The sequence below is a fragment of the Gloeophyllum trabeum genome, assembly GCF_000344685.1.
Source record: "Gloeophyllum trabeum ATCC 11539 unplaced genomic scaffold GLOTRscaffold_00010, whole genome shotgun sequence".
In the NCBI taxonomy this organism is placed as follows: Eukaryota; Fungi; Basidiomycota; class Agaricomycetes; order Gloeophyllales; family Gloeophyllaceae; genus Gloeophyllum; species Gloeophyllum trabeum.
In genome coordinates, this window is record NW_006920419.1 from 1,022,063 (window position 1) to 1,034,626 (window position 12,564).

General features: G+C 55.8%; 3 protein-coding genes across 3 annotated transcripts; 1 reads left to right on the plus strand and 2 right to left on the minus strand.

The window, feature by feature from the left end:
- Positions 1-219: 219 nt before the first annotated feature.
- On the plus strand, positions 220-6,609 carry GLOTRDRAFT_117039 (uncharacterized protein; the record flags this gene model as incomplete). The annotated part of the gene is made up of 20 exons (XM_007869802.1): positions 220-609; positions 687-943; positions 977-1,224; positions 1,336-1,491; positions 1,548-1,670; positions 1,752-1,999; positions 2,081-2,429; positions 2,501-2,670; positions 2,847-3,171; positions 3,246-3,639; positions 3,702-4,764; positions 4,821-4,989; positions 5,036-5,139; positions 5,193-5,399; positions 5,446-5,502; positions 5,556-5,715; positions 5,774-6,207; positions 6,271-6,359; positions 6,415-6,499; positions 6,553-6,609. 20 exons carry the CDS (start codon positions 220-222, stop codon positions 6,607-6,609), a joined length of 5,085 nt encoding a protein of 1,694 aa, XP_007867993.1.
- Positions 6,610-6,794: 185 nt separating this feature from the next.
- Positions 6,795-7,269, minus strand: GLOTRDRAFT_45115 (uncharacterized protein; the record flags this gene model as incomplete). The annotated part of the gene is made up of 2 exons (XM_007869534.1): positions 6,795-7,069; positions 7,143-7,269. 2 exons carry the CDS (start codon positions 7,267-7,269, stop codon positions 6,795-6,797), a joined length of 402 nt encoding a protein of 133 aa, XP_007867725.1.
- Positions 7,270-10,032: 2,763 nt separating this feature from the next.
- Positions 10,033-11,833, minus strand: GLOTRDRAFT_44993 (MFS general substrate transporter; the record flags this gene model as incomplete). The annotated part of the gene is made up of 8 exons (XM_007869529.1): positions 10,033-10,150; positions 10,210-10,276; positions 10,338-10,525; positions 10,586-10,796; positions 10,860-11,076; positions 11,263-11,497; positions 11,550-11,630; positions 11,688-11,833. The coding sequence occupies 8 exons, from the start codon at positions 11,831-11,833 to the stop codon at positions 10,033-10,035; spliced, it is 1,263 nt and encodes a 420-aa protein (XP_007867720.1).
- Between the last annotated feature and the right edge of the window lie 731 nt (positions 11,834-12,564).

The window sequence follows — 12,564 nt, forward strand, 5'->3', positions numbered from 1 at the left end:
GCTCGAGACCGCGATTTTTGTCCGGACTAGCACCGGCATCTATCGGTATTTTCAGGGGTCCTGGCAAACTGTCCGACCGGACCGGCCAACTCCGGACGCGCTGTCGTGAGAGTCAGTGACGTCGCTCTCTAACGCGCTCGAGATTTGTCTTGATTCGACTCTGCCTTGTGACATTGGTTCTCCTCTGCTGTTTGCTCTACTACCACTTCACAACCGGCCATGGGCAAGGGCCAGAAATCCTCTGCCTCCTCCGGCACTCGCAAGAAACACGCACGCAAAGCCGCAGGCCCGCAGGAGCCCACCCCGACCAAAGACAAGCGAGACAAGGGCACGGGCAAGGGCAAGGGCAAGAACAAGGAGCCGCGCAAGAAAGTGTACATCCCCCCGACCAAGCCCGCGCCCGCGCGCCCCGACCCGCTCGACACCCTCGGGCTCGCCAACCAGCTCCCGCCGGAGCTCCTCGTCGTCCTGCGCAGTCTAAGGAAGAAGGACGCGGTCACAAAGGCCAAGGCGCTCGAGGAGCTGCTCGGCGCGTGGGTGGAGAGGGCGCTCGGGACCCGGGATGAGGGCGCGGTGGCGGCGACGCTCGTGCTCATGCTGCCGGTGTGGGTGCGTGCCGCGGCTTGTATCCACACTATCTCGAGGTTGAATCCAAGTTTCTTGCATCGCAATGGCATCGCACAAAGGTCCACCACATGCCCGCGCTCTTCCTCCACCCCTCGCGCCGCATCCGGCTGCTCGCAGCCAGCGTCCACTCCTCGCTCCTGCGCATCCCGGACGCGCGCGCCGCGCTCCTCACCTTCCTCGCCGACGCCGCCCCGCCCGACCAGGCCGAGTGCGTGCTCGGCGCGTGGTGCATGGCCGGCAGCGACGCCGACCGGCTCGTCGCGCGGCACGCGCGCGCGTCCTGGGAGGACTTTGTTTCCCTTGCCCCGCCAAGTGCGTCTCATTCCAATACCGATTCCGATTCCGATAGGTTGGCGCTGGATGAGAGCGCGCTGCTGCGCATGCTGCAGCGCACCGCGCTCGACCCGGGCGCGGTCTACCTCTCCCTCAACCCGCCGCAGGTGAGCGTGGAGCCCGGCGTCCCGGGGCGGAAGGCCCCACCGAAGAGGCGGGAGGAGGAGCCGGTGAGGGCGAAGACCGAGGACGAGGAGGAGAGCGAGGACGACCGCAATGCGCGGCTGCGCGTCGGCGCGCTGGGGGGTCTGAAGTGGGTGCTAGGTGAGCGTCTGATTCGTTTAATGAAAGTGGTGTCAAGGGGATTGCTGAGAGTGCCTCCTCCCGGAGACGCGCGGAATGCGAATAACGTGGAGGGCGCGAAGTCGCTGAAAGGCCTCGCGGAGATCCTAGGCAACCCCGCCCTCTGGACTTCACTGTCTCACGCGCGCGCGGCGCCGTGGGTCGACGTGCCGAGTTTTGGGTGCGGCCAGCCGGTCGTGCGGCGGGCGGCGTGGGCGCTCGTGCAGGCCCTGGTAGGGCACTGGGCAGGTGCGTTCCTTCACCCGCATCCGTGTGGACACGGGGCTGACGGGTATGGACTGTAGAGGAGGTGAAGAACGCGGACTTGCTGGGCGTGCTGAGTACGGTCGTGCTGAGGTCCGCGTGGGTGGAGCCGGACCCGACGGTGAGGACGGTGATGTGGCAGCCGCTCATGATGTTCCTCAAAGGTTCGCTCCTCCCCCCTTCTCTCTGTATTCCTAATATCCATGTTTGCGTGCACCCTAACCCTGACTCGCACCCCCGCTCAGAGTTCCCGCAAGCGTGGACGGTCGATGGCTCCAAGACCGCCGCCGACGATGCGTCCGAATCCGACGGGGATCACAGCGACGAGGAGGACGGGGACAGGGAGCAGGGCACCCCCGGCCCCGCTCCCACCACGCCGGGCACGTCGCTAGCGTACGACGAGTTCCTGCAGTTCCTCCAGCTCGGCTGCGCGGGCTCGCCGCTGCAGGGCTACCCGACGGTCGTCATCGTGCTCTCCACGCTGCCCGCTTCCGTGCGTCCCCCTCCCCTCTCTCCCTTCCTCCATATATTATCCCGCTGATTCCCTGCGTTTTGTGTTCGCGTGTGTGTGCAGTTCCTGAGTACGCCTACCGTAGAAGACGCACTGAAGGATCTGTTCACGTCCTTTTGGGCGGCAGTCGACGCGCGCGCGCTCGGCGGGCTGGACAAAGCCGCCGCGCACAGGGCGTTCCTCTCATCTCTCCTCGAGTGCACCGCGTTCCTCGTCCGGCGCATCAGACAGGATCCCGCATTCCGCGATGCGAATGTGGATGCGCATGAAGTGCGTAGGTGGCTGGTGGGGGAGCAATCTGCGAGAGTGATGGAGGCGCTGGCGGGAGGCGGGTTGAGGGTGGAGGGGGCGGGGGCGGGGGCGGGGGCGCTGGTGGGGAGGCACCTGGAGGCGCTCGAGGGCGTTGATATAGGTGCGATTTTTCTCGGTCCCTGGTTCCTCGTCTTTGGCGGTCGTGTGCTGAACCCGCCCGCGGGCGCTCAGAACTGTTCAGGGCCGCGTGGGCGCCGGTCGACGCTACCCTCGCCCGCGTGGGCGCGCGGTTCGCGTGTGGTGCCCTGAAGGCGTTTTGGGAGACGTTCGGGGAGGGCAGTGAGGCGCGGGCGGCGGCGCGGAGGGCGATTGGGGAGGTTGCGCGGCGCGCGGTGGGGGAGGTGCAGGCTAGGTTGGCGGGGAAGGAGGGCGAGGGGGAGGGAGAGGGCGAGTTTGCGTTGGAGGTTGTGCTGCGTGTTTTGGGCGAGGCGGTGGTTGGTGATGAGGAGTTGACTGCTGTATGTGGGCGGTGTGTCTACCATCGGAAGCCTCGGTGTGTTGAATTTTTGCCTTGCAGGCGATCGACGAGACTGTCCAGGCGAATGTCGCGCAGCTCGTCGACGCTGCGCCCTCGCTGCTCCTCGCGTACCTCACCCACCGGAACGATCAAGCACGCGCCCTGGAAATCTGGCGTAGGATTCTGGACGTGCTCTCCGGCAAGGACCCGCGCGAGCTGGCTACGCGCATCGCGCCCTTCGCCAGGGCCGGCGCGCTCCCGTGCTACTGCGCCCCGGAGGACGGCGAGCTGGACGAGCCGCTCACGCGGTTGGTGGCGCACGCGTCGGGGGGGAGCGTGGATTCGGAGGCGGCGGGCGTGGTGTGTTCGGTATTGCGCAACCCTCGTGAGCTCTCAATCCTTCATTGGTTGTATTGGCTGGATGGTGATACTGACTGAGCGGTGGGGGTGGGATGGCAGAGTACTTCTTGTCGAGCGCCGCGCGTGTCGGGCTGGTTGAGGGTTTGGTGGCGACGTTCGGTGTGCACGTACAGCAGGCGCTGAGAGATCCCGCGGCCGCGGCGTACACGCAGGCGTTTGAGAATTTGCTGGGGTTGCTGGAGGCGGCGTTGGCGGGGGATCCTGCGGTGTTGTCGTCATCGACGCTTGGGGTGGGGTTGCTGCCTGATCTCTGTCTGTTCGCGTATGTGCTTCCGACGTTCTCTTCGTCCAAGGGTGAGGCATACTTTGAGAAAGCGAGGGATCTGTGGAATGGATGGTGGGGCCAAAGTACAGAGGAGTCACGCTCGGATACCCAAGCTGCGCTGGTTGGCAAGTTGCGCGATATTATTTTGGATACGCAGGTTGCGGTGACGTGAGTCCATTGCTTAGTGGGTTGGCTGAGACTCTGAAATGCGCATTTGCTTTTTGCACTAGGCCGGACAGTGTCCTGGATGTGCTGTGGGATGGTATCCCGGGGCTAGACATTCAAGCCGCTGATGTATTACCGGACTCGGGGACCATGCTCCGGATGCTCGAAGGCCTACCTACATATCCTGAGGACCCGAGCGCCGCAGTTGTCAACAATCTCATTCCTCCTGCATCTCTTCTGGGCGACCGCGTCACCTGGACGCCCGAGTATGATTCCGAGGGGTATTCACAGTACGGGAGAGTTACGACTGCGTTTGCTCGGGTGTTTGCCTCGGATCGTCAAGCAGCCAAAGAGCATATCTGGGCTCTGCAACATCTTTTGGCGGCAAGCGTCTATGCCGAAGACCAGGTTCAACTTTCCTTGGAGCGTAACCCACTGTGTACCCGCAAGGTGTCTAGAGCAAAGCTGCAAGCCTTTGTGTCTAGAGTGCAGTCAATCACTGCGTACCTCCTCGTCCCGGATGCGGAAGACGGGTGGCATTCAAAGATCGTCAACGCCGCCCAAGATCCAGCTATCGAACGAAGTACCCCGTCCACTCTCACCGCGCATCTCATCCAGTATGCTTCCGGGCACGACAACCCACGAGAGGCGCGTGTCCTGTATGCCGCGCTCCAGACCGTCATGAGCGGTGCAACTAAGGAAGAAGCAGACGAATGGATAATGCTAGCTCGGAAACTCGAGAAGAAGGCGCCGTTGACCTCGATAGCTCTCGTGTCCTGCGTGACTGCGTTCGGACCTGAGCCACCACGGTTAGATCGCTACAGGAATGAGCTAGCTGCGGGAATTTTCGGTGTACCTGCTTCGAAGGCCAACGACGAAGGGCTCTTGAGTCTACTGAGACTCGCGGCTACTGCTCCCGATCCGGAGTCGGACGTGGTATTCCTCCCTCAGCCGAGGGCTATCAACCTCATGAAAGCCTGTCAGCAGTGGGTCGAATCTGACGAGGATATTTCGGAGGATGTCGAGAGCGCGATGACGCTGATATTCTACCACCTGGTGCCGATCTTGCAAGACGTTCCTGGAGGCCACTGGGACTTCATTTTTGATGTCATAGAGAATAACCTTGAGGTAAGCCTCACGCACGCTCTGTGATCTCCACCCATCCTCATTCTATCGACTTTGAGAACGGCTCCTTCAACGAGAATTCCACTCTTGTGACTCTGGCGCGTACATTCAGGCTCATCATCGCCATCCAAGATATAGCGACGACCAACAAGTCGCTCCGCGCCCTATGGGACGAGCGGCGGCAGGCTGTCCTGACGTTGGTCAGAGACCTAATAGCGTCACGCGAGAGTTAGTGAATCGTTACGGGCATTTTTCATGTTCTAACGAGCATCAGGTTCACGGGCCCCTTCCACCCCTCAGTTAATGTCTCTGGAGTTGGCGATGTCAATCGTCCAAGATATGCCTGATTCCCTACACGACGCGAAGATTCTACCTTCGGTGAGTATCTCGCCTGTGCTCCAAGCCGGGGCTATCGTTAATGCTCTCGCCAGATGTGTCGCCTCATCGTCAATACGTCATCAGAAACGCAGAAAATGGCGTATCACTTGCTGCAGGAGTCTAGTAGGAAGTACACGGAAAACCTCGTCATTGAAGCAGGAGTTGATACAGAGGCTAACGTCAAATGCGAGCTCCCCATGGAGCTGGTAGATATCCTTCAGCGATCCATCTCGGACGACGATCCAGACGATATACCTCAGGTTTGTCGTGACCATCGCATGGAGCGCGTTTTCTAATGTTTTGTAGGATCCATTTGGGTATTTCTTGGCATGGATGGCCGTCTTCGACCTCTTCTCGAACGCGGTGTGTAATCATGCCTGGTCACCCGTCTACGTTCGCTGACATTCCGAGGTTAGTCTTTCAAAGTCAAATCTGGATATATTCAACATCTGAGAGACCTGGATCTCATATCGACAAGGTTCTTGCCCTACATCTTCAATGCGTTAGGCCTCTATGGTGGCCCTCGCTCGACCTTCAAGCTGGACGTTTGGGCGGTTGACGAGTACCATGTTTCACGTAAGTAGACACCTGATGCGTTGCTCCTTGCACAGCCTCAAATAGGCCCTTCGCCCAGTGTACGATCCGGACGTCCCAGTCAGTGCAGCTCTGCAAGCCGCGCACCTGTATTACCGTGGCCTGCTGATTATTCCCTCCCTCATCCGTGCCTGGCTCCAAGATTGCAAGGACCGCACCCTTTCTACGACGGTCACCACGTTCACCGCCCAACATTACTCTCCAGTCATCATTGCCACGGAGTTTGCTCGGGTCAAGTCTCCCGACGCTGCCTCTGAGTTAGAGCACGAGAACTTGGCAATCAAGGTCGCTGGCACTGTTAACGAGATAACGGCGTCCTGGGCTGTGGACGAGCACCAATTGGAGATTTCTCTGAAGTTACCGGCAGACTGGCCCTTGCACCCAGTTCAGGTAAGGGACTCCAAGAAGGTAGGCGTAGAAGAGAACAGATGGCGGGCGTGGGTGCTCGGTGTGCAACAGATTATGTGGACGCAGGTCGGTATAACTTCGGTCATGGACACAATATTCTGTAAGTGATCCGCTGACATTTCCTGTCAGAATGGCTCCATCGTGGACGGCCTCAGCCTCTTCAAGAGGAATGTCAGCCTCCACTTTGAGGGTCAGGTCGAATGCGCGATTTGCTATTCGTGAGTGGTGGTGCTTCCTCGCGCCTATGGAAGTGGAGTTGACGCAGTGGTACAGTATTATCAGTCCGATGGACTACAGTCTACCGAAGAAACCGTGCAAAACCTGCAAGAATCGATTCCATTCTACTTGTCTATACAAGGTGTGTGATGTATGCTGGGCAGATTGTGACTTGAAGACTAAGCATGCCATCAGTGGTTTAACACGAGTCACTCTTCGACATGCCCCCTTTGTCGGTCAGATATCTTTTGATTTGTACAGAGATGGACTGCCGGACGAGGTCAGCACATGTTCTCTCTTTTCAGCCCAAGACGACTTACCAGAACGTTGAATGAAAGAATAAATACAACCATTATTTATACGTAGTGTATAATCACCCCTAGAAATACAGCACGGACAACACTTCATCCCTCCCCCTCTAACCGGCCGTGGTATCTTCATTGTAGGTATTTTGGCCGCCTGAAGTTGCTCGGGCGACGTGGTGGCATGGGCCTGTGCCGTTCGGTTGCACTTCTTAACCGCTCCATAACGTTCTTTGCTAAAAATGCTGTTCCGTTCTCCTCTTCGTAGAGGACGTGTTCTGGGGCAATAGGTTCGATGATGTGTATGTCGGAGGGGTGAAGCGAGGTGCTGTGCGAGTAGCGGAATATCGAGATGAACTCGTGCCGGAAGATGTCGACGTCCACAACTGCCAGAGCGGACGCTGCCGAGCCTGGCAGCTGCTGTGACACTTCACGTCAACGTGTCAGTTCGGAGAGGCTTTGCATCTGGCGTCGGATGCGTACCTTCCACAAGCTGCACCTCTCCTCGTATCCGCGCCAGTGCAAACCGGCGAGGGTTTGGTGTGGTATCGTTGAGATCAACAACCGAAACATGTTCAACCGCTGCCTTATCCGAAGGATATACGGGCATCGAGGCAAATGCTACGGCAGCCATTGTTAGGTATAATTATCCAGAGGATAGACTAAGAGGATGGGTTGCGGAATAATACAGGCGGGCGAGGGTGGGTCGAGCAACGAGAAAGACCCAGCATTCCGAGCTTTATAGGAGGGTCGGACATGCTTTGGCCATGCGGGTTCGGGTGCCATCTTCAGAACAGCGTTGTCCGCTGCTCTGGGCTCATGAGACGCCTAATTATGATCAAAGAAGCACAACTTGTGGAGTCTGCTTTGGGTCTCCGAGAGTGTTCGGCACAAACAGCGTCTCCCAGGTCGACCCTTTTGGCCGCGGAGACACACAGGGATCGGGCAAGGGCTCGAACCTAAATAAAACTTGTGCCGTTTCCAGGCCTACGATTCTTTGTTCTGGCTAGTAGAGCGACGTCGACCGCACCGTCGCGACTACCCTGAGTCTACCTCACTCATCCCATGATTTTCTGAAACGTTCATGATAACGTGCTGACATCGAAGTATAGCCGCCTTGACTATCGGAGATGCGAATGTAAAGCGGTGCATGGGAGATTAGCTTTTCTTGGATGCGCGTCAAGCAACCCTTGATTGAAAGATCATGCTCGGGGTGTACCCTCAAGCAAAGGGATAGTAGAGAACTCCAATGAGACTTCAAGACTTGTGGAGATCGCGAACGTCAGAATCCGTCTCACGAGGGCATCTCATCCATATTCGCGAAATGAAAGAATGAATCCGTGGAATGAGGGCACGGCCATATCACTGTTCCTTGTCAACACTACCCCGCACTCCACTGAGTGCGGACGTGCGATCTTGAATGTTGGATTAGGCATAGCCCGTGCTTCACGAAGAGATCCACATATACTATCCAATCCTCGACACCGAGCGGACTCCTTTAACTGTCAGTCTCCGAGATACTGAGACAGACCAAGAATCCACCAACTCACTATGAGCCCTGCCAAGGGCGGTGAGTACATTTCAGTACGCAAAACCGCCACGAAGCAAACAGAGGGATGGTACAGTCCCATAGCGCCACCGATGGTGAGGCTCGTGCCATGGTATGGAACGACGAAGACTGGTCAGCGGATGGCACGACCGCTGCTAACTCCGCTTCTCGAAGCTCCGAAGGGCGGGCAACCCACCGACAGTAAATAGTAACTGACAATCAACAGGCCAGCGTTCATGAGAACCGTTCACAGGGATTCTAAGTCAGTAAGACCGAAAAGCCGATGTGGTGCAAACCCGGATATCAGGCGCCTTTCCCTGCAAATAACGCGACTCCGTTTAGTGAATCACAATATTGTTACGTTCCGACACTATCTCTTTGCTGACAAGGTTTCCGCGATGAATGTGAGGGAGCCGATGTGCGTAGACTTACCAATTTGGGTAACATCCTTGAACGAGTAAATACGATCACAAGAAGTCGCTATCGCCGTGACTCGCCGGGCTGACACTCAGTGCGATGGACGGCTCCAGTTCAGTCAGCCTTGGCGCCTTTCCAGACTCTTGAACGCCTGATCCGAGACTTAAATAGAGACGTCTTTCGCGCGACGAGCATATTATGGACAAGCCGGCAGGAATAGTGAAGGGAAGAGCTAGCGGCAAACAGCATGAAAACCAGGGGCCAGACGCTGGGCCATGAGGTTCGAATACACTGAGGCACGTAAGGCAAAACTGTTCAACGTGGCCCAGAGTCCAATATCGCTCCATGACGGAGAAAGGAGGATGGAAGCATCCATTACGCAAGTGCAGCAAGCCGTGCCAAAGCCTGTCGGCCTTTCTAAAGACTTAGGCCCTGCGTCGATGAACAGATAGGAACAAAGCAGGGAGCTCGACGCGAAGCAGAGTTTAAGTATTTTTGGTCGTTCGCGATTTCATGTTTCCCGTCTAGTTGTTGCTCGACCAGCGACGCCCAGGTCGGGCGAGATTTTCAAGGCGGTTCCATCCGAAAGTCGTCTTATTTCGTAATTTTCGGGTGGCATCTGTCCAGGTAAGTCGATAGAATCGTGCCAGACACTTCCAGCAAGGATATTCTGATATACAGTCGCGTCTGGGCAACCGTTATATAGCTAGACGATGAGATGGAAGGTAATCGAACGCAGTGCGTTATACGTGGATGCTCTCTCGGGTGCACACGGAGCCCAGATGTGGCGGCGTATTTGTTGCTGCTTGTGGGTAACATTGCAGGTGGCGGCGGAAACCGACAAACAACCTTTCCTTGTTGCTTTCATTCATGTTTCATCTTAAAGAGCTAACGCTAAATCTAATATCCACGTGTATGAAGCTCCAAATACTACTTTACCACCGGCCCCGCCCCAACTCCAAAATCACCTCGGCTTGTAACCAGTCTCTATGGCAGCCTCATGAAAGAAGAGGCTGAGAGGAAGGCATCGAAGAGTGTGCGCGTGGTTTCTCTCTGTGTATCATTTGTCCCATGCTGCTTATCCCACTGCGAACGGCCGACGAGAAATTGCGCATCGGTTTGTCCAGGGAAGCGATGTACTCAGGCTGTGGCATCTGTAACGCCTTTCCCCACACAACCTGTACCGATCGCAGCAGTGAACGGGCATTTGTGTTCTCCGCCGGTGAGTATACAGTAATGGCACAAATATGATGCCTCTAGGAGCAGGGCCACAATTTCTCGTCTTAAGTATCAGCGTCCTCTTTCTCGGCGACGGAACTGATAACCACGGACTTCGGCATCGGAGGCCTTAGCAGGAGATGAGGTTAATATCAAGAGGAGGTACCAATGACTCCAAAGGAAAAGGACTTACTCTGAGCACCCGGTGTCGTCACTAGCATTACGGACCCGAAAGTAGAGCATCGGCAAGGCTACAACCAGTCCTGCTACCAATAGAACCCAGGTGGAAAGGAATATGTTCATATAACTACCACAAGTTAGACATCAGTGCATCACGGCATACCCAGCTGTAAGTTGGGCGGAAACACGTACGGTAAGCCCACAGCATCGGCCCCAAAAGCGCCCGCGGCACCTGCGGATTGCATTGAGTGATCTACGATTGAACGCTCTGATTAGTCGCCGATATCACCGAGCACACATGATGGCGTCCGTACAGAATCCCGCGTAGTAAGCCAGCTTCGCGGGATCGTCGGTCATAGCGCCCATGATCCAGTAAACGAAACTCTGATACATTGCACCGAGTGCACCGCAAAACCCGTACAGCAAGACTCTGCCTGCATATCCCTTGTCGAATATATCCATCTTGAGCGAGTTGACAGGTATGGACTCTCGGGTATAGTTTCTGGGTAATCAGCCTTAGTCACGGGTCATCCCCAGAAGCCCAACTTATCCTTATAATTACCTTTGGTAGATAAATGCCCAGACGTGAACGATGAAGGTGAGTGATATAAGTATCCCCCATCCGTAGAACGCTCGGAGGCGTCGAGTAAGCCCGCGCTGATCCAGGACGAAACCGATAAGGATGGAACCGAGGATGGTCGAGACCCAGTAGACGAGATTATTGAGAGAACGTGTTCTGATGTTGAATAGGGCAGCATTATAGTCGTTGAATTCTATACGGATATGATGAGAACGTCAGTCCCGACAATAATATCGTCGTCTGAAAAGATGCATACGCCAGGTGAAGTACCAATTACTCGCGAAAAACATAGGGAAGAGAAGAAGCACCATGGGATCGCTCTTGAGCGAGAAATATAGACTATGAAGTTCCGATCTCCAGGAAGGACGACGAGGGGTGGTGACTTTGGTACCATCGGAGCGATACATGCGATTTGGGTCTACCATGATGAGTGGGACCGCCATGCCTACAGTGTTCAGTGTAATGAGACCGATCTGGGCAAACAATGTGTTTTTCAGCCAAAACGCATGCGAGCGTGCCATTCAGGACGCACGTAAGTCCCGTTGCTGACTGCGGAAGCAGATTAGTCGGAAACTAGAATGGCCGGAGGTTACCGCAACGCACCAGAGTTCGTCTGCAAACCATCCAATAGTGTCAGTATCCAAGTACCAATCGCAAACCAGCATTGTACACACCTTGAGATGAATGTTCTCACCGAGGGATACAGTAGCGCCTACGACCCCTCCTAAGTTATATATAGCCCAGAAGATACTGATGAATCTTCCACGCTGGGAGTCTGTAGGATATGCCATCATGAGGGTACTCTGGGCCGTCCAAAGAAGGGCGGCACAGAGACCCTCGATCCCGCCTGCCGTTATGACAAACCAACCGGCATTGGGATTAATATTGATCACCCTACCGTACACATGTCAAACATCGGTTGGGAAAGCATAAGGAACAAACGCACAAGTATGATATGAGACCGAGGACGTATCCCGTGGTGCCGAGGAAGAGTGTGAGCCGCGGACCGAGCATATTCATGACAGATCTATGCACAGAGACATACTTAGCCGAGTTCTTGCATCAATCCGAGCAACGATCCTACCCTGCAAAGACTGATAATAATGCAAGTGCAGCATACAAAGCCGAATTGGCGTTCGCGCTTGTTCTAGGGTCGACCTGCCCTGCCCCTCCCAGACCGGTCATCGCATTATACAGCCCAGCACACGTGAAGCAAACAAGGCCAAGCATGGACACTTGAGCATATGGACTTTGATATACTCCCTTAATCCCATTAGGTTTACGACCATCCTCGACGACGGAAAGCACTTGAGCCATTGTGAGGAGGGTAGAGGGGGTGGGCGACTGCTGGGATAATTTCTCAAGGTAAGACGTACCTATTTATCCTCCTTCAGAAGCCAAATTGAGGGCCAGCTGTGCCTGCATTGGTAGCATACTCGGGCGCTTGCACAGCGACGAGCGCCTATGTATATGGTAGGCTCAAAGTCATTCAACGACAAAATGTCGGCAGATCTGCAGTGAGAATCCTCAGCGCTCTACTATGCAAATAACAGCTGTCTGAGTCAGAGACGTGGAGTTCTCCGGCCCACTGAGACGGCGACTATGAACGAGAAAGGGTTCAGTATTGGGTCGCTGACAGTCAGTATGGATCGATAGGAAATACGCACATAGCCACCATGCAGGACTCCTTCGGGCCGTTCCTACTTCTGAAGAGACCTGCCATTTTCGATTCCTAGTGGGATGGCATAGCAGTCCTCCAGTGTAATGCTGCACTGCGTGTATGCGGGCTAGAACGTAGCGAACACATCCGCGCGAGCAGTTAAGGTAACCGCGCGGAGCCGACGCTCGTTTGGGGCATGTACATTGTTCTGATTCCTGGATCAACATCATGACTCCGACAAATTTGAGAAACCCAGTGAGCAACTGGTTCTCCATCCGTCGCTCAACTACTTAGTCTCCCA